Source organism: Canis aureus, chromosome 21, assembly GCF_053574225.1.
Source record: "Canis aureus isolate CA01 chromosome 21, VMU_Caureus_v.1.0, whole genome shotgun sequence".
Lineage (NCBI taxonomy): Eukaryota > Metazoa > Chordata > Mammalia > Carnivora > Canidae > Canis > Canis aureus.
Genome location: NC_135631.1, coordinates 15,962,962 through 15,983,889, shown reverse-complemented (window position 1 = coordinate 15,983,889; position 20,928 = coordinate 15,962,962). Strand labels below are relative to the sequence as shown.

Below are 20,928 nucleotides of genomic sequence, written 5' to 3'. Positions count from 1 at the left end.
CCAAATGATATCTATATTACCTTTAGGTCTTCACAATCAGATTAGGAGCTAGTTCATGTTACCATGATTATTCTAGATTAAAAACCAAAGATGGGAGAGATTATTGATTTTTTCCCAATAAGCAAGAGATAGAGTCAAGAGTAGTCTCTGAATCAAAATCTACATCCTCCCCATTGTACATTAACTCTTCATTAATTTTAAAGATATCTTTACAATCAACCAACCTTTATGGGCACATTTTATTTACATATCAGGGACAAATGTTACTAGAATAAAATGCTCAAGAAGAAAAAACTTTAGTACCTATTAATTTACTGACTGTACCCTTGACATCCTTATTTCTCAGACTGTAGATCAGGGGATTCAACATGGGGATCACCACTGTGTAAAACACAGATGCCACTTTGACTGTGTGCCTTGAGTTTTTGGAGTTGGGCACACAGTAGAGAAAAAGGATGGTCCCATGGAAGATGGTGATGGCAGTCAGATGGGAGGCGCAGGTGGAAAAGGCTTTGCGGCGACCACTCGCTGAACGCATCTTGAGGATGGTGACAACGATAAATACATAAGACAAGAGAATGATGAGCAGTGTGCTGACCTCATTAAAGGTGGCAAAAATGAAAAGCAGCAACTGACTGATGTAAGTATCAGAGCAAGACAGGGAGATCAATGCAGAGAACTCACAGAAGAAATGATTGATGGTGTTGAAACCCTGAAAAGATAATTTGACCACAGAGCATGTGAGTATCAAGGAACATGTTACTCCCCATGCATATGATCCGACCACCAGCATGGCACAGAGCTTCTGGGACACTGTCACTGTGTAGAGCAGAGGATTGCAAATGGCCACAAAGCGGTCATAGGCCATCACAGCTAATAAAAAGGATTCAGCTACCACAAAGGTACAAAAGAAAAAGAACTGTACTACACATCCTGGAAATGAAATGGTTCTGTCTTCTGCAACCAGGTTTGCCAGGGCCTTGGGAGCAATGATGGAGGAGTAGCAGAAATCCACCACTGAGAGGTGGCTGAGGAAGAAGTACATGGGGGTGTGCAGCTTGGGGTTAATCTTGATTATAACTATCATCCCAAGATTACCTACAACAGTGACACTATAGATGGCCAGAAAAATCAAGAAGAGAGGGATTTGCAGTTCTGGGTAATCTGAGAAGCCCAAGAGAGTGAATGTAGCCCCACTTTTATTTCTCTCTGACAGTAACATGATGGTTTCTGCTTGTCAGAATCTGGGTCTGTCCTGAAAATAGAAATATTAAGGAGAGTCAGGATGTAAGAATCTTGCTTTACCCTTTACCAAGACTGGAAGAGGAAGCAAAATATCTTTTCATAATTTCTCTATGTGTTTATTATGCAAGATAATGCTAAACGTCTAATATTCTAAAAGATGAAAATCATTTTTAAAATTTTAAGTAAAAAAGCAATATAATTATTGACTTTTAAGTCAATTTTTAAAGTTCTCAACTGTTATGTTTAATATTTACAAATTAGAATATGAGATAAAAGGTTTTACGGTTATTTTAAATGAAATCTTCCTATAATAGTCTCAGCTCTCCTTGAACATTATAAGTTGATAAAAGAAATGGCTAGTAAAGTATGACTGATGACATCAGCCTTATAATCAGTACAGACATGAGGAATTTCCAAACAAATTAATTTTTATACCATAGGTTCACATTGTGACATTAAGAATAAATACCCCTAACACTTTATAGTTGTGCCTTCATTATTAATTTCATATAACACATTTTTTCTGGCTCAGCAAATCTGATATAAAAATAAATATATAAATCTGATATAAAGAATAAGTCTCAGGCAGCCCAGTGGCTCAGTGTTTTAGCGCCGCCTTAAGCCCAGGGCCTGATTCTGGAGACCCAGGATCAAGTCCCATGTCGGGCTCCCTGCATGGAGCCTACTTCTCCCTCTACCTGTGTCTCTGCCTCTCTCTCTCTCTCTCTCTCTCTCTCTGTGTGTGTGTCTTTCATGAATAAATAAATTAAAAATCTTTAAAAAATAATAAATCTTAATTAGTTTTTTCAGAGCTTTCTTCTCAAGTAGTGGGTTCCCAATTGTCAATCCTACCTCATTGCTTGATGAATAACAAAATTAGAATAGATGATAAAGATAATCATGTCTATTCCCTTATTCTGGAGGTGACAAGACAGAAACTAGACAAACCTTGACTTTCCCAATGACATGCAAATAAGGACCAATCTACACATCTGTGACTAGAACCCTGATTAGAATCCCAGCCACATCAGACTCTGATCCATGTTCTAGTAATAGATACTGATATACTTCCTTTATTAATGATCATACTTGCCATTTATGACAAGCCAGGGTCTCTGGACTTATAGGAAAGGGTTGTCTGACAGTGTACAGACCACAGAGCCACCCTAGAAAGCAGCACCAGGATGAAATAAAAATGAAATTTGGGGACGTGTGCTCTCCCAGAAATAACTAAGTGTAGTAAAGACTGATTCTGAAACTTTCAAAGTCAGTCTGGGACGCCTGGGTGGCTCAATGGCTGAGTGTCTGCCTTTGTCTCAGGTGGTGATCCCAAGGTCCTGGGATTGAGTCCTGCATCGGGCTCCCTGCAGGAGGAGGGAGGGCTTTCTGCTTCTTCTCTGTCTATGCTTCTGCCTCTCTGTGTCTCATGAATAAATAAATAAGATCTTAAAAAAAAAAAGAAGAAGGAACTTTCCTTGCCTAGGACTCTGTCTCTCTCTGTCTCTCTCTTTCCCTCTCTCTCCCCTCATCTCTCCTTTCTCTTCAAGATGTGGAGAATATTCATTCTGTCCCAATATTATCTTGAAGGAGAAAATATTCAAAACTTGAGGTAGTAATGCACAATGAAGACATTTTAGGAGAAAATAGTAATACAAAAGAATCGTTATATCTCTTCAGTTGGTACCCAACACCTCTGAGATCCTACCATACAAAGAAACTCTTTTTTTTCTAAGATTTTATTTATTTATTTGAGAGAGAAAGAGAGGGGAGGAGCAGAGGGAGAGGAACAAACAGACTCTGCACTGAGCATGAGCTGGATCCCACGACCCTAAGATCATGACCTGATCCGAAATCAAGAGTCAGATGCTCAACTGACTGAACCACCCAGGTGCTTCCATACCAGGAAACTTGTAATCATCGCTCCAGTAAGATTATCTCTGATCTCACAACCCAAGAAATAGTTTTAGATGGCCCATCAATAAAGATGTCAGATCATATTTGATACTGAGACCTCAGTGGCCCTCTCTGTCCCTATACTCCTACATCTGAGTATTAAAGACAACCTCAAAAGATAATCCATTAGGAAGCCAGACATTCTGATTATTATGTTTTTGGCTTAATACAATATTTAACTTATCTAAAGCATTTAAGAATTTACTTTAAACTAATGTTACATTTAACGTGTTGGTTCTTGCATCCCAAATATTGTCGTCAAATTATTAGTAAAAATCTTCTACATCATTGAATCCAAGAAATATAACAGCTAGAATCTTCATACCTATGTTTTCCCCATTTTGTTGTAATTTTTGCTCAGACACGTGTTTCCTGCTTTAGAATCTTAATTAAAGCTGGTCCCTTTTAAATTTTTTCACAAGAGAGTCTGTTCAATCTCGGCTAGTTTCATTTTATTTGAATCACTTTCTTACTTTGCCTATTTCTTCACTAATTTATGGAAACAAGACAAGGCACATCCCCAAAGTTCTCAGACCTCTTCTATTCTCATACCCTAAGTACCTCTTGTTCATCTGAGCCAAGTCCTCTCATACAAAAATGTGTGAATAAATGCAGTTTCTCTTCCTTGCATGTTCAGATATGTTACTTTGCTGTGACTAAATATTTCTCAAGAACCGTCTAGATCTAAAGGGTAAGTTCCCCCTCCCATATTAACATTGAAGTTAATGTCAATCTGTCTCTAGAATCTTAAAACAAACCTGCTGATGGCAAAGGTAAGGTGGCTCCTGGTTGGGACTGGTGGGTATGTTCTTATATGTATAGTACAACCTTTGGGACATGAACTCTAGGGATTATGTCTTGCCCCATTCTCTTGAGGTCATGAAATAAATAATTAAAATTAATCATCTTTTTCTGATGTAATTCTTGAAAACCTGGAGTAGTGTTAGGAGCATTTTATATAAAAATGTATATTTTAAAATCACTTTTCCAATCTGTGATTACTCCCATACCTTCCTACAATTATCAATATTATAGAACTAGTAAAAAATCATCCTTATCAAATATTGAGTGACTACCAAATGTCAGGCATAACCCCTTCCTCCCTACCTCCACTTTGACCATTGCAGAAGTGTAGGAACTCATCTTTTAGATCATTATGACTCATTGAGAGTTAAAGTAGAAATATTTATAAGGTTAAATAGCAAGTTGGGAAAATGATCTAGTCCCTTTGAAATCTTGTCTTATTCTATTACTCTTTCTGCCTTTACCTCTCCCAGCTAGTCTGACCTCTTTGCTTTTATCCCTTGCTTTTTGTTTTTCAAAAAATATTCCCAACTCTTTCTGTAGGGTCTTTCCTACTCATATTTCCTGCATGCTGAAAATGCTTTTCCTTAAGTTTTTGTTCAAAGGCACCTTTTCAGGGAAACCTTCCACGACCATGCTATTTTACTGCAAGAGCTACTCTACTACCCAATTTAGTGTTTAAAGTACTTCACGTGATTCAGATATATTTTTAATCCTTATCTATTTCTTTTGTTGTATATTGCTTTTCTCCAGCTAGATAAAATTTCCAGGAAAAGGGAGACCATTCACTGTTTTGTTTGCTAATATATTCCAAGCTCCTAGGTGAAAGATGAGCATGGTCAGTGTACCATGAGTCTTTATTGAGTAATAAATATGACTTTCCAGAGGAACTGGGAATAGAACCAAACTATCAGAACAATGAGGAATTTCAGTGCAGAGAGGAGATATTTCACAAAGTATGATAAGCATGCTTCAGAAATAATATTGAAACTGTGCAGTCAAAATAAAACAAAACATAAACAAACCAAAACAAATGCCCACTCCACTGAACTACCTATCTCTAGTCAAATTTATTATATCAGAAATCTTGAAAATTTCAAGATTATGTACAGCATGGTAAAGTTACTGACTAATGGAAAATATCTCAAGCATTCTCCTCTAGAAAATTTTCAGATAGTTTTGCCAAAGTTTTATCACGTCCATCCATTCGGCATTTTTTGCATATACATGAGATGCAAGGTTGCACTATTGATATAAGAATAATATAGAAATTGGTCACATTAAAGCATTTCTTTCAAAAGATATATGATCTCTCTATAATTAATAAGTAATACCATTGAAGAAAAACTGAAGAGTGTATATTCGCGGCTCAGAATTAAAGCAGTGACAGTTTTGTGAATTTTGCTTTTTGCTACATGAACCAGGGAAAAGTGGTTGAGGAGAGATAATTATTCATTTATTACAAGCTTATGATGAGATGAGCTAGATATTGGGGAAAAAGAGAAAGGATATTCCTTTGTCAACAAATTTCTATTAATGGGGCATACAAATAAATAAATGATCATTTTTCAGTAATTATAAATGTTTAAAAGTATATAATTGTAAGTATCATCTTAAATAGGGAGGTCAGACAATATGGTGAGGTGCTATTTGACATAAACCCTTATGAAGTAAGAGAATAAGTCATACAAAGATTGGGGAAAAGTATGAGGTTTGGGGCAAAGGAAACAGCAAGTACACCTTATTTTCAAATACACACTCAACAAATGGAAAGATTTCATTCTTCTTTAATTGCCAAAAAGATTCATATATATATATATATATATGACATATATATCATATATATTCATATATATGAATATCATAAGTATCATATATATGACATATATATCATATATATTCATATATATGAATATCATAAGTATCATATATATGAATATATATATTCATATATATAATATATTATATATTATTCATATATACATCACATTTTCTTTCTTTTTTCCCCAAATTTTCATTTAAATTCTAGTTAATTAATATATAGTGTAATATTCATTTCAGGAGTAGAATTTAGTGATTCATCACTTCCATATAACACCCAGTGCTCATCATAACAAGTGCCTTTCTTAATCCCCATTGCCATCTAGCCCATCCCTCACCTCCTCCCTCCATTAATCCTTACTTTGTTCTCTATCATTAAAAGTATCTCATGGTTTGCTTCCCTCTTTTTTCCTCCTTCCCATATGTTCTTCTGTTTTATTTTTTAAATTCCACGTATTAGTGAAATCATTTGATATATGTCTTTCTCTGAATGACTTATTTTACTTAGCATGATATATTCCGACTCCATCAGGTCAATGCAAATGACAAGATTTCTTTTTTTTTGATGGCTTAGTAGTTGCCACTATACACACACACACACACACACACACACACACACACACACATGCCACAACTTCTTTATTGTTACATCAAGAAATCTTATTAGTTCTGGGTCACTCTTTTAGCTTCTTTTAGGCAAGAATTCTTCACACATGGTTCTGATGACTCATGTTGCAAAAAATTGCAAAGCACACGTTAACTGATTGTCTGACTTCTTGTGATCCTCAGGCTGATCTGTGAATTCAGGTAGCATCAGCTAGATTATTTCATTTTAGCATTTCCCACCAACATTTTGCTTAATGATTTTAATACTTATTGAAGTCATTTCCTTGATCTTTTTTTTTTAATTAGAATATCAGAAATAGTGATTTTCTAATTCCATCCTATTTTCTGCTTTTATTCTTTCTGAATTTTCCTTCATAAGCTGTTAGCTAACCCTGAAATGCAATTCATAAAAGAAAAGCTGAATAAATATTTATCTCTTTTATTTACCAATTTTCAGAGTAGTGCCTTGGTATGCCCAGCAACCTTTAACAGTAACCAATGACTTTTTTTTTAAATCATCTAGATTTAAATTTTTAGACTTAAACATATTTGATGCTTTTAAATTAATTGTACTCAATGTTCATTTGTATGTTAACTATAAACTAGTTGGATCCATTTCAAATTGCCTCCTTATGTCTTTTTGAAATGACGCAACTAGCTGTTAATAGTGTTCTTTCTTTCTGGAAAATCAAGTTGCTCAAGGTTCATTAACTCTCTACCTCAGACTTCAGATCAGCTTTTGTCAAAAAACTCCAGTTCTATTTAGAAAGCAAATATTTCCTTTCAGAGAAAATTTGGGTATTCATTGCTACTGGGTTGTCATTATTAGTGATATTATTTACAAGAGCGAAAAAAATAGTTTTGAACTAGATTTCTAATTCAAATTAAGATGAAAAAGTTTTTTATTTACCTTTTCTTTAGAGCTATAATTTTTCTTTTATGCTGACAACTTTAGTTTCAATGGCATTTTAATATTTACTTATACTAAAATAAACATTGCATAATGAGAAGGTATACTCTAAGTGCTGCCCTTTAGAAAAAAATGTTTTACACCATGTGATCGATCATGTTTCCAACATTATAAACAGATTCATTATTATCTATTTTCAAGTTTTAAATAAATTTAAAACTAATTTTACTTTTTGACCTAAATGTATGTCTTTTAAAATATGTCCAGTGTTATATTTCCCCTAAATCAAAGCTCTATTATAAGGTACATTCCAAAGAGTTTTCTTTCATCTCTTCCTATCCTTATCAACTTTTGTTTTATCCTTCCTTCTCTTTCACACAAGTTATCATATCAGAAAAAACTTTTCTACATCTTGTCTTTATTCACTTAAGAAAATATACTGAGAATATGGAAAAAGTCCTCTATGGCAATAAATAAAAGCCTTCCTCTTCCCATTTTCACAACCAGACACTTTTTTACTGGGACCCATAGGATATTTAACCACCATTATGTTGGATTGCATCCAGTCTATTGTTATTATGAATAATGCTAGGGAGTACGTTACTTTTAGCTTTTCTGCTACTCTATTTTGGGGGATGATTCCTAGAACCATGAATGTTTGAAAGAGGATGAATGCGTATATAAGTTGGAGCTTCTATCATATAGAACATGTGATCTTCCTGACCCCAATGCATTAAATGTCTATTTCCCTGTGCATTCACTTATAGGAAAGGTCATTAAATTTTTGTATTTCTTTCATTCTGATAGGTGAGAAGTGATAGCTCAGGGCAGATTTCATCTGTATTTCTATTATTTTGAGTCAGCTTGAAAAACTCTTCAAATGTTTAAAGGCTATTTTTATTCCTTTTATATAGATTGTTTATTTTCATGTAAGATTGTCATTTTTTTCTCTACTATATGTGACATAAGTAGTGATTTTTTCTTAGCTTTTCATTTGTCATTTTAATCTCTTTTTTGTTGTTTTGTCAAGAAGTTGTGTATATTCATGTAATCCAAGTTTTAAACTTGCTTTTAAAACTCTCTTTTGGTGTGTGAAATAAGGAAAAGATCTAGTTTTATCTTTTTTTCCCCATATGGCTCTCTATTTATCCCAATACGACACTGTTTTTAATAACAATAACTTTAAATTTAAAATAAGGTTATCCTTCCTATTATAATTTTTAAGAGATTTTATTTATTCATGAGAGATACAGAGAGAGAAAAAGAGAGAGAGAGATTGAGAGAGAGAAAGAGAGAGAGAGAGGCAGAGACACAGGCAGAGAGAGAAGCAGGTTCCATGCAGGGAGCTTGATGTGGGACTGGATCCCGGGACTTCAGGATCAGGCCTTGAGCTAAAGGTGGCGCTAAACTGCTGAGCCACTCGGGCTGCCCCCTATTATAATTTAATTTAATTTTTAAAGTGTTTTTTACCAGATATTTGTGCTTGTTTAGCCACTCTTATAAATATTAGAACAGAAATTTTTAAATGATTCCTCAATATTCCCAGGTAGAACATATATTGCCTTCATCCCAGGCCTAATACATATGAACTAGACTAGATTATGCTTGTAGAGATTTCCAGACCTGATAATACCGGGAACGCAGCCTTCTGAGTAATCCTATCCAAGCATAATGTAGGAATATTGAAATGACTCCAGAGATTATCCCAGATAATCTAAGACAACACAGACTTCTGTGACCTCTCAGACTGATCACCTTAGTCTATTATCATGAAAGCTTACTATCATGAAAGGACATGAAAGTCTATCATGACCAGATTTACAGTCAACAGAGTTGAGATGCTTTGATCATAGATCGATCATTCAGTCATTTCTAGACTAGTTTCTTGAAACTCTGTGTCATTATCTGCATAATAGGTATAATTGTCTTTGCTCTGTAGACTTCTCAACACAAGCTGTTTGAAGTATAAGGCCATCCATTCATAGAATACACGGAGACCAGGGAATGAAGGTGTCAAAAAAGAATCAGCATATCCATCTTCATCTTCTAGCAAAGACAATGCTTCAGTGACTACCACACACAGATTTTAAAGGCAAGGAACTCATTCATATGCAGTAACAAATCAGCAAGACCTTCCTATGGTGAGTTAATATGATCCTTCAATAACTTTATTCTCCCACATTGAGCCAACTATTGGGCTTCGTAATATTTTATGTGTTTCTTTTTAGGCAATTTGAAGAAATAGAGGCTTTATGGATCAAAAGAATCAACTTTTTGAAGAATCCCCTTTTTCAAGGGATTTGAGCTTACCAAGTCACAATGTATTAACGTCAAAGTCATATATAAAAACCTCATGCAAATATATGCTAAGGGTTTTACAGACCTCTGTCCCCATTGTTCATTGGGATTAAAAACATCTTTTGAGATTCGTTCAGTGGAATGGGACTTTTGTGTCTATTAATTTCCGGAGGGCATCTTTCACATCTTTATTCCTCAGGCTGTAGATCAGAGGGTTCAGCATAGGGTTGACCACTGTATAAAATACAGAGGCCACTTTGACTGTTTGCCTGGAGTTTTTGGAGTTGGGCACACAGTAGAGGGAAAGGATGGTCCCGTGGAAGATGGTGATGGCAGTCAGGTGGGAGGCACAGGTGGAGAAGGCTTTGCGACGCCCACTGGCAGAATGGATATTTAGTACAGTCACGAATATAAAAGTGTATGAAGTGAGGATGATCAGCAGTGTACTCACCTCATTGAAAGTGGCAAAGCCAAAAAGCAGCAGGTGGGGAATGAGTATGTCTGAGCTGGAGACAGCCATGAGAGCTGTGTATTCACAGAAAAAATGGTTGATTGTGTTATGTCCAGAAAAGTTTAGCTGGAGAGCATAGCAGAGGAGTACCAAGGGACCAAACATACCCCAGAGATACGACCCAGACACCAGCAGGGCACAGAGCCTCTGCGACATGACCACTGAATAAAGCAGAGGGTTGCAAATGGCCACAAAGCGATCATAGGCCATCACTGCCAGCAGGAAGGATTCCGTCACCACAGCAGTGCAGGACAAGAAGTACTGCAACATGCAGCTAAAGTAGAAGATGTTTTTATCCTCCATGACCAGGTTCTCAAGCAGCTTGGGAGTAACGATGGAAGAGTAACAAAAATCTACAAAAGAAAGGTGGCTAAGGAAAAAGTACATGGGAGTGTGAAATTTGGGGTTAATCTTGATGATTACTATCATCCCAAGATTTCCTACCACGGTGATAATGTACATGATCAGAAACAAGAGGAAGAGAGGAATCTGAAGCTCTGGGTAATCCGTGAAACCCAAGAGGACAAAGGTCATCTCCACACTCAGATTTCTTACAGCCATCACCACAGTGCCCTTGAAAGGAGATTGGGGGTTGGGAGGGGGGTGTCAGGGAAGAGGTTGTTTCTGTCAAAGAGAAGTTTTGTGGAGTTAGTGACAAAAATGCATGACATTTTTTGTAGACATAAAAAGAGAAGCAAGAGTTATCCTTTCCATACAGAACATGCCTCATGCAGATCACTGCTAGGGGTATAAGCAGTTTCTGAGCTGAGACTCTGAAATGTCTCGGCATTTCCATCGCACTTTGTGTTTCCGTAAGAAAGAAATACCATATTGCAGTGTGTACATTCACACATTTTCTAGTAGCATAACATGCACATAATTGATAGTAAAAGTTTGCACGTAGATGCATAAACTAGTGAAAGAGTCTGAAAAAAATGTGAACAGTTTGCCCTTGAACATATATTGCTATTATACTTTACCTATACACACAAATCAGTTAAAATCTTTAAGAGGGTATGTTTCTTTTCTAAGGTCACAGCAAAACAAAACAAAACAAAAATCTAAGGTCAAAGCAAAATGTTAGAGAAATCTAGGAAATAGCATAGCAATCCCATCTTAATATCTTTTGTTTAGTAAAGGCTGCTTCTCTCATCAAATAGGTGAGTTCCTGAGGATTCAGAAGGACAATGCATCCTTTTGACTTGTGAGGGGAACGTACACTTTATTAAGATTTAGACCCAAAATGTTAGCTTCTTTTATAGGTCAGGCATTGTATAGATAAGTCTTATGGGCCCCAAGATTCACCAGGTAGGAGTCCTCTCAGAATTAACACATTCTCATTTTTGCGAGAATGTTTATATGCCAACTTCAGGTGTATTTAAAGAGGATATGAATAAATACCTATTTCCAGCTGGTAAGTTTATTCTATTTTTTTTTTTTTTTTTGTAAAATGATTGGAAATTGACTTAAAGCCAAATGTTTCCATGAGTGTTAACTTTCCTGGAGTGCTAATTTCATTAATATTGTTGGCTTCACAATCAGCTTCACTGGCTTACAGTGACTTAATATGAAAAATAAAATAAAAGAAGGCCCTAGTTACCATATCAGGAAAATGATATCCCCACCATTTTGCAGAAAACCTAAATAAACCTACCTGCTACAGAGAAACAGACCACTACCCCCTGTTTCTCTGTAAGCTGAGTATGACTGGGCCACCAAGGCTGTTGTATCTAACCCTGTAGCCCTGGGGACTCAAACTCTAGAGAATCACTAGCAACTTATTCCTCACAAGCATCAAAACAGGTAATTAAGCCAAAAGCCAGGTGATGTGTAGAATTTTTAATGACTAAAATTTCCTTGAAATTACATGGAAAAATTGCAGCTTGAAATTGATTACCAGGCTTTGTTGGCACATAATTAAAATGCCGTCTGGATGAATGAAAAAACTAAGGTGAGATAGTATTTCCCTAACCCTGCTTCAGTTCAGCGAGCTCCTTGATTTTGCAAAGGCCATATATCAATTTTAGGCAAGTTACTCCTACCCATTTACAAAGTTACCCAAAAACCTGTCCTTTTTGAGTGGGTCCTGAAACAAGAGAAAACTCTAACAAGTCTAGTCTGTGAGCCAGCTGCTGTGCTATTTTCACCACATGACCCAACCTACGTAACTACCATTGAGCTGTATTTGCAAACAACGAGTTATTCAGAATTTTGGATAAGCCTCGATAGTGAATTAGAAATCATGTCTTTAAGGGATGCCTCGTGGCTCAGTGGTTGAGCGTCTGTCTTTGGCTCAGGGTGTGATCCCGGGGTCCTGGGATCGAGTCCTCATTGGGCTCCTTGCAGGGAGGCTGCTTCTCCCTCTGCCTGTGTGTCTGCCTCTCTCTCTCCATGTTTCTCATGAATAAATAAATAGTTTTTTTTTAAAAAAGAAATCACACCTTTAGAATTTTAAAGCAAAGCATTAACTTCCTTTGCAGATAGCTATTCACCTTTTGAGAAACAGCTTCTGATTTTTTCTTGGAGCCTAATAAAGACTGAAGGACGTGACAGGAGGCTACCAAGTTACTCTGCAACCTACACTCTCCATCATGAACTGGGTGTTGTCTATCTCACTAATCCATAACATTAGGCATGCGCAGCAGTTAGCAACACTCCTGTTCCTGAAGACAGAAGTAAATTGCATGAGCAAGTGATCCAGATACCCACAGTCCATCCACAGTCCATACTCTTGTTGTATTGCTTTCTCCTTCAAAGCCTGAACTTGTAGTCTCATGAGTCATTCCCTATGACGACAACCCAAATATGGAAGAAAACAGCTGGGCCTTATTTTCAGATGTTTCTGCGTGATATGATACTCGGGCACCACACAGGAAAACAAACCATTGTAGGGCTCCAATCCTGCCCTGTGGTTTTCCAGAAAAACAGCAAAGAAGAAAAATTCATCTAATATTCAGAAATTCAAGAAGTATGCTTGTGACATTGGAGTAGTTTGTTGTTGTTGCTGTTTTTAGACTTGGTTATAAATGGGCAAGCTGTGTTATCAATACTTTAGAAGGCTGGAATAATCACCTCCAGAATGTGTTATGTACTCTAAGTCTGAAACCAGGATACATGGCTATTTCTCCAATAATTTGTGGGACCCAGAATTTATGGGTTCAGGGTAGAAATGGAAGCGGCTTTTATACCTACTATCCTTAATGATCCACCTGCTAAATATATGCTCCTGGTAAGAACCCATGAACTGCAGAAAAAGAATAATGTTTCCACTAGGGAACACAGTCATGGATCCACAAAGCTGGAATTGTGACTCATTTCACCAAAAAAAAAAAAAAAAAAAAAAAAAAAAGCACTGGGAGTGATGCTACATAGATTCTGAAGTAGAGGCACAAAGATGCCTTACAACTTCCACCTCCAGGCTCTACAAACTGTACTGAGATCACCACATAAGGAAGCTAGTGTAACCTACGAGCAGATAAGAGCCTCTGTGGGAGAAACTGGGGTGCTGCAGCCAGTCTGCTCTAAGTCACCTAATGGAGGAGTGACGTCATTTAAAGTTTTAAGTCCTGCTGGAGCTCCCGAATGATCGCAGCCACATGATGAGCCCAAGTGAGACTGACAGAAGAATCCTGCAGTCAGGAGCTCCTTGATTTCCGCTCAGGTCATGATCTCAATGTCATGTGATCAAGACTGCATTGGGCTCCACACTGGGGATAGAGCCTGCTTGAGATTCTCTCTCTCCATCTCTCTCCACTCATTCTCTCTCTCAAAATAAAAATCCTGTAGTCAGCCCACAGAGTGGTGAGAAAGAACACATTGCTTGTAGCCACTAAATTCTGTGTTGTTCCCTCAGCAAATGATATATGCTTCATGTTATACTTTCAACTTTAAAGCCCTAAGTGGCTGATAAAAAAAAAGTATATATTTGCTTTTTTTTTTTTTGAACATTACATTACAGCTTGGATTAAAGACCCTTTCATAACTTACTGCTATCTCAGCCCCTTCTCTCCCCTGGTTGAAAAATTTCATCTTTAACTGGGTGATTTTCATTCCCACATAATTCATTTTGTACCTATGTGAATACTCATGAGAATACATAGTATTCGTTATACTTTCAAAGTATATAAATGATATGGATATTTCTGAGGTTTAAAACAAACTGGTACATTTTCTCTACTACAATCATTTTAACTTGTAAAGAGTTCAATCATATAATTATAACCATTATTTTTTTAAAGATTTTATTTATTTATTTAAGAGAAAGAGAGAGCTAGCAAGAGAGAGACAGAGAAAAAAAAAAAGCACGGATGGGGGGAAAGTGAGAAGTAGGCTCTTCATCGAGCAGGGAACCGGATGCGGGTCTGGATCCTAGGACCCTGGGATCAGTTTTGTACAGTTTAGTACAGGATCATGACCTGAGCCAAAGGCAGATGCTTAACTGACTGAGCCACCCAGGTGCCCCTATGACCATTCCTTTTATTTCTAATTAGGCTATTTTCAATTTTGTCATTATATGCCACATGCAACTGAACACTTCTGTATATCTCTTTTTGTGCATATGTGCCTGAGTTTCTCCAGAACAAAATACATCTGCAAAATTGGAAAATGCTCACCTTGATAAGCATAGTTATCATTGTGAGCATTTCACAATGTATATAATTGCTACATCACTATGCTGTACACCTGAAACTAATATAACATTATATGTTAACAATATCAAAAAATAAAATATAGGGGCACCTGGGTGGCTCAATCGGTTAAACTCCCAATTGTTGATTTCAACTCAGGTCATGATCTCAGGGTTGTGAGATCGAGCCCTATATGGGGCTCCATACTGGGGCATGGAGCCTGCTTAATATTCTCTCTCTCCCTCTGCCCCTCCCACACCCCTCTCTTGCACTCTCTCTTTCTTTCTCTATAAAATAAATAAATAAATCTTTATTATTAAAAAATTAAAATATAAATATAATATATAGAAAAATATTTATATGCAGAGAGAAAGAATTGCATGCGGTTTAGAAGGCAAGAGAGAACACCAAAATCCATTATCTTTTGTGCACTATATGGACTTCTAAATACTTTCTACCCTTTCTACCCTTTCTCTCATCTCACAGCTTGTTCTGAACATCATCCAGGGTTTTTCTTTTAAAATTTCAATTAGACCAAATCACTCTTATAAACCCCTGCAGTGATTCCCTATTTCATTTGAAGTAAAAGCCAAATTTCTTAAAATGTGCTAAAAAGCCCTGCTTGATCATGTTTCCTACCTTTCTGATTCCCTGTCCTACTCTTCCTCACCTGGCTCACTCTTGCAGAAACTTTGTCTGCAAAGACTTAAGTTATTCAAAGGTATTTTAAAGGCTAGTATATTAGGACCACAAGATGACAAAACTTTTATTTTTCTATTTAAATGTTTCATATATTTACAAAACTGTGCTCGTTACAAAGTTTGTGCAATTATTAAGGTTTCATAATTAAAATCACTTTTATTTTAAACATAATTAAAATCATTTTTATGATTATTCAAATTGTTGCCAATGTAAGAAAGGAGAAACAGGAGTTTATTTTATAGGCGCTCTATGGGCTCCATACACAGTTAGATATGAGTCTACACCAGCAGAATTTGTTTAAAATAAAATCTGTTGGGCTAAAGTCTTGCTACCCAGACTGTGGTCTAATGGCTGCTATCACCAGCATCGTTTGGACATCTATTAGAAATGCAGAATATTGGGCCCCTAACATGCCCTCTGCACCAAAATCTGCATTTTATACCACCCCCCCCCCCCCGATGATCTGTATGAATAAAGTGCAAAAATCACTAGTTTTGATACCTTTGTCTTAATAGAAGTTCTGGTGATTTGGCAAGATATATGACTAAACTAAAAATAAATAAATGAACATATGTATTTTTTTCTGCCTTTCTCTTCATGGTTGCTGATCTCCTCCTTTCCTCTTTTATTCACAAACAACCTAAGTACAAAGAGAATTCATCCTTTCTTCATTGGTAAGCCAATGTACCACAAAGTATATAATAAATCAATTAATTCTGTAAGGTAGTGACTGATAATGCTTACTTTGTCATAAAGGTTGGAAGAGGAGTGTATTTATTTTGTATCCTTTAAAAACAAAACATTGCACACACATGGAGAAAGAGAATCATACAGTCCTCCCTGGTACATTAAAACAGAAAGTTGTTTCATTTCCCAGAGAAAAACAAACCTTGAGTTGCATAATCTGGAATTTGTGCCATACAGTATATTAGCAATTAGTCAGAATAATATGGTAAAGTTACGTGGAATCTCTAATTTGTAAGTGAGGAAAATTAAAAGTAGGGTACCTACTTATTTTATGTTTCATAATTATTTGTTTTCACATGTAAAACCAAGGTTCTTGTTATGTTTGCAGTATAAGATGAAATTAAAAAGTCATATTTAAGGTAAGCACACTTGCTTTTGGAGATGCAATTATTATTATCTTTAAGGAGATATAGAGCAACAATATTGCATATCTGCAGTGTATACCCTGGGAACCTTGTGTGATACAAACCATGATTAGCAAGAAAGAAACAAACATAGCATTTTTATTTTATTTTTTTTCCCTAAGTCAGTCACTGGGTTAACACCAACAAAGGAATAATTTATTATTTTAAGATTTTATTTATTTATTTATTTATTTATTTGAGAAAGTGAGGAGGCGAGAGAGAGCATGAGGCAGGAAGGAGCAGAGGGAGAGGGGGAACCGGACTCCTTACTAAGCAGGGAGCCCCAACTGGGAACTCAGTCCCAGGAATCCCAGAACACTGAGCTGAAGGCAGACGCTTGCTTGACCAACTGAGCTACCCAGGTGCCCCTGAATAATCAATTTTAGAGAACATTTCAATCAAAGCAGTTGCAACCATGCCATTTTGTCTGGCAGATGATGCGATACCAGCAAGTAACATGTGCAATTAACTAAAGATTAACCTTAAAAGCAAAACAGGAATCATACAAACTATGCTTGAAATGTAGTACAACATTCACAATGTTAGTAAACAGCATCTACGAAATCAGGTTTGACACATCAGGTGTGAGACCTGTGAGATAACTGATCTGATTTTGTTTTTGTTTTTGTTTTTACTCCCTTTGGTAGTCCTTTTATAAATTCATGTAAAATAACTTTTACTTGATATTTAAAGTTATCATGTTTCACATCACTTCCTATACTATAATAAAAGTACAAGAGGCCCTTGGAAGAAGGAGCAAAGAAGTCGGCCAGGTCTTAGAAAGAGCACCTCCAGGCTCATTAACTAATTCTTCCATATTTACATTCCTACTTGGCTACCACTTTTCAGAAATCTTCCATAACCTTAATATTCTCAATTGCTTATATAGTACTGAAGAAGAATTCAAAAGTGATTTACCATGCCAATAGGCAATTCAAGAGATTTGGATTTTATGGTCTGATATTTACCTTTGAATAAGTTTCTTAGAATTGCTGCACTAAATTACCATAAATGTGGTGGCTTAAACCAGTGGAAATGCATTGCCTCATAGTTCTTGAGACTAGAAGCCTGAAATCAAGGTGCAAGTAGGCTCATGCTCCCCCTGAAGATGCTAGGGGAGAGTCCTTCCTTGCATCCTCCTAGGGCGCCCTGATTGGTAGCAACAAAATCCCAATCTTCACAAAGCCTTCTCTATGTCTCGCTTTTTCTGTTTCTTATAAGGACATCCTCATTGGATTTAGGGCCTGCCCTAATCCAGTGTAATCTCACCTCAATCATTATCTTAATTACATCTACAAAGATCCTATTTTTCAAATGAGGTTACATTCCTTTTTTTTTTTTTTTTAAGATTTTATTTATTTATTCAGGAGAGAAACAAAGAGAGAGGCAAAGACATAGGCAGAGGAAGAAGCAGGCTCCATGCAGGAAGCCTGACATGGGACTTGATTCCGGGTCTCCAGGATCATGCCCTGGGCTGAAGGCAGTGCTATACCGCTGAGCCACCTGGGCTGCCCTCAAATGAGGTTACATTCTGAGCTTCTGGATGTGCATGGATATTTTAAGGGATGCTTTTCAACTCACAGCACTATGTTACTTCACATATGATTCATGGCTCTTTTACTAAACATTTAAGTGAACAGAAATCAAATGACCAAATAAGTGGCTTATTACAACAATAGATTTTAAAATCCAGTGAATTGACTAAACAATTTAAGTCATCTTCTCTACAAGAAGCATCAAACAATTCTCAATACAATAAATCAAACCTCTGATGGAAATACAAATCTTCAACAAACTTGTATTGAGTGATTTATTAACTTCTTGACACTCTCCTTCACGTCTTTATTTCGGAGGCTATAGATCAGAGGGTTCAGCATAGGAATCACCACTGTATAAAATAAAGAACCTATTTTGACTATGAGCCATGAGTTTTGGGAGTTGGGTACACAATAAAGGAACAGGATAGTCCCATGGAAGATGGTGATGGCAGTCAGGTGGGAGGCACAAGTGGAGAAGGCTTTTTGGCGCCCACCAGCAGAAGACATTTTTATGACTGTGACAAAAATGAAAATATAAGTAGTGAAAATGATGACCAGGCTGCTGACTTCATTGAATATGGCAATGACAAAACAAAGCATTTGGCTGATGTAGGGGTCAGAGCAGGAGACAGAGACAATGACAGAGTGCTCACAGACAAAATTATTTATGATATTAGACCCACAGAAGGATAATGTCAGGAGAAAACAGGTGAGTGTCAGGGAAGAGGCTATACCCCATATGTAGGGTCCCGCCACTAACAACGCACACAGCTTCTGGGACATGACAACCGTGTAGAGTAGAGGGTTACAAACAGCCACAAATCGGTCATAGGCCATCACTGCCAACATGAATGTTTCTGCCACCGCACATACACAAGCCAAGAAGAACTGCATGATGCAGCCTACAAAGGAGATGGATCTGTCTTCCACAACCAAATTCTCCAACAGTTTGGGTGTAACTGTGGTGGAATAACAGAAATCGACAAAGGACAAGTGGCTGAGGAAAAAGTACATGGGGGTGTGGAGTCGGGGACTGACCCTGATGATCATGATCATGCCCAGGTTCCCTACCACAGTGACTGTGTAGATGGTCAAGAACACCAATAGCAAGGGAACCTGGAAGTCTGGATATTCCGAGAAGCCCAAGAGGGTGAATGTGGCTCCAACACTCTGATTGCCTTCTGCTAACAACATGATGGTTGTCGGAGAAAGACCTGAAATAAAATAAAATAGTAGCAATGATAACAACAATCGCACATTTCTATGACATTTGCCATGTGGCAGATATTGTGCTAAAATATTAAAATATATTGATTCTGATCTTCCAATAACACTGTGAATTGTAAAACAAGTAGTCTCATATTTTACTTAAGGACAGGAACTTACTAAAGTTAAGGAACTTGTTTGAGGTTACACGGCTTACGAGCAGGGGTTATGAAATTGATCCTGAGTAAAAGAACATGAATTAATTTAGGGACAGAGAGAAAACTACTGTACATTGTTGTAGAAAATATGTATCTTTCACAGTTCTGTCATTCTGAGGATGTGTGCTTTTTCAGTTCACTAACATAACAATGCAAATAAACTTAGCACTCAAAATTTTAAAAGAAGGATCAGAAGTAAAACGTTAGGGGCAATAATACCTCTACAGTCAGGACGTTCAAATGGAAGCTCATAGGGAAGGCAGCCCTTAGAAGCCACCACAAGAATTTTCAAGTTTTCAAAAAATACGGGGATATAGACAGAACATAGTCCTGCCTCCTTATGCTCAAGCTTTCCACTGATTCTATCCAAATGTTACAATAATCTCCTCAGTGTTCCAAAAACAATGTAGTAGCCTGGTAAAATAAATAAAGTTGCATTTGTGTCATGCAGTCCCCTCAGTCCAGCATTTTCTTTCCTACTTAACTATATTCTCACTTAGCGTCACCGATGCTTTCGACACACTCATCTAGATTCCATAATTCTACCTTGTAACTATTAGTATTTAATCTGAAAATGTTATTATTCATAATAATATCAAATACTTGAAGAATATCTGAATTGGAGAGCAACTTAAAATGTGTTTTGCTCAAGCCTCTCCAGCTAGAGAATAAGGCAGTAAACACCTATGGTTACATAATCACCCGGAAAATTTCTAGTGGGGACATTGGTTTTGATTAAAGCCACATATATGATTACCTTGTTGTGAGTCATACAGTCTTTGTTTATTTGTACCTGTTATTTTGAGAAAGCAAAGCACCTTGTGTTCACAAGCAGTTTATAACCACATAAGTATCTTTAATCATTTAACAGTAACTAAAAAAAATAAATTAACCAGTAACAGGCACATGTTTGAAATGTTTAGATTTAAAAAGCCTGTATTAGCATGATTCTCATAAATAAAGACACTATTTTAGTTTTTAAAAACTATTACCTCCTTCATCACTAAATGCTATTTGTTGATACTTAAGAAAATGTATTTTCTGTGTGCAGAAAAGGAACGGGTGGGAGAGTGACAAAGAGCTAATGAAAGAAGCATGTGCTTGGAACCTAGATTTAAATTCAATTTCAGGGTTTGTCATTTACTATGTAATCTTTGGTGAATTACTCAAATTCTCTGAGCCTCAATATTGTCAGTAATAATGAAGTGATGATACATATTGTACTAGTGTCTAAGTATTAAATTAGGAAATGATGTTCATGTACTTACCACAGAGTCTGAAAATTATGGAATCCGGGCGATGTGGGTTTATTATGCACTCTCCCTCTTTTAAAAAAA

General features: G+C 36.6%; 3 protein-coding genes across 3 annotated transcripts; all 3 read right to left on the bottom strand.

The window, feature by feature from the left end:
* Positions 1–280: 280 nt before the first annotated feature.
* Positions 281–1,222, bottom strand: LOC144293321 (olfactory receptor 5D18). Its single transcript, XM_077864405.1, has one exon. The coding sequence runs from the start codon at positions 1,220–1,222 to the stop codon at positions 281–283; it is 942 nt and encodes a 313-aa protein (XP_077720531.1).
* Positions 1,223–9,770: 8,548 nt separating this feature from the next.
* Positions 9,771–10,682, bottom strand: LOC144293320 (olfactory receptor 5D14-like). The gene has a single exon (XM_077864404.1). It carries the CDS (start codon positions 10,680–10,682, stop codon positions 9,771–9,773), a length of 912 nt encoding a protein of 303 aa, XP_077720530.1.
* A 7,734-nt stretch (positions 10,683–18,416) lies between these two features.
* LOC144293318 (olfactory receptor 5D13-like) lies at positions 18,417–19,361 on the bottom strand. The gene has a single exon (XM_077864403.1). It carries the CDS (start codon positions 19,359–19,361, stop codon positions 18,417–18,419), a length of 945 nt encoding a protein of 314 aa, XP_077720529.1.
* Between the last annotated feature and the right edge of the window lie 1,567 nt (positions 19,362–20,928).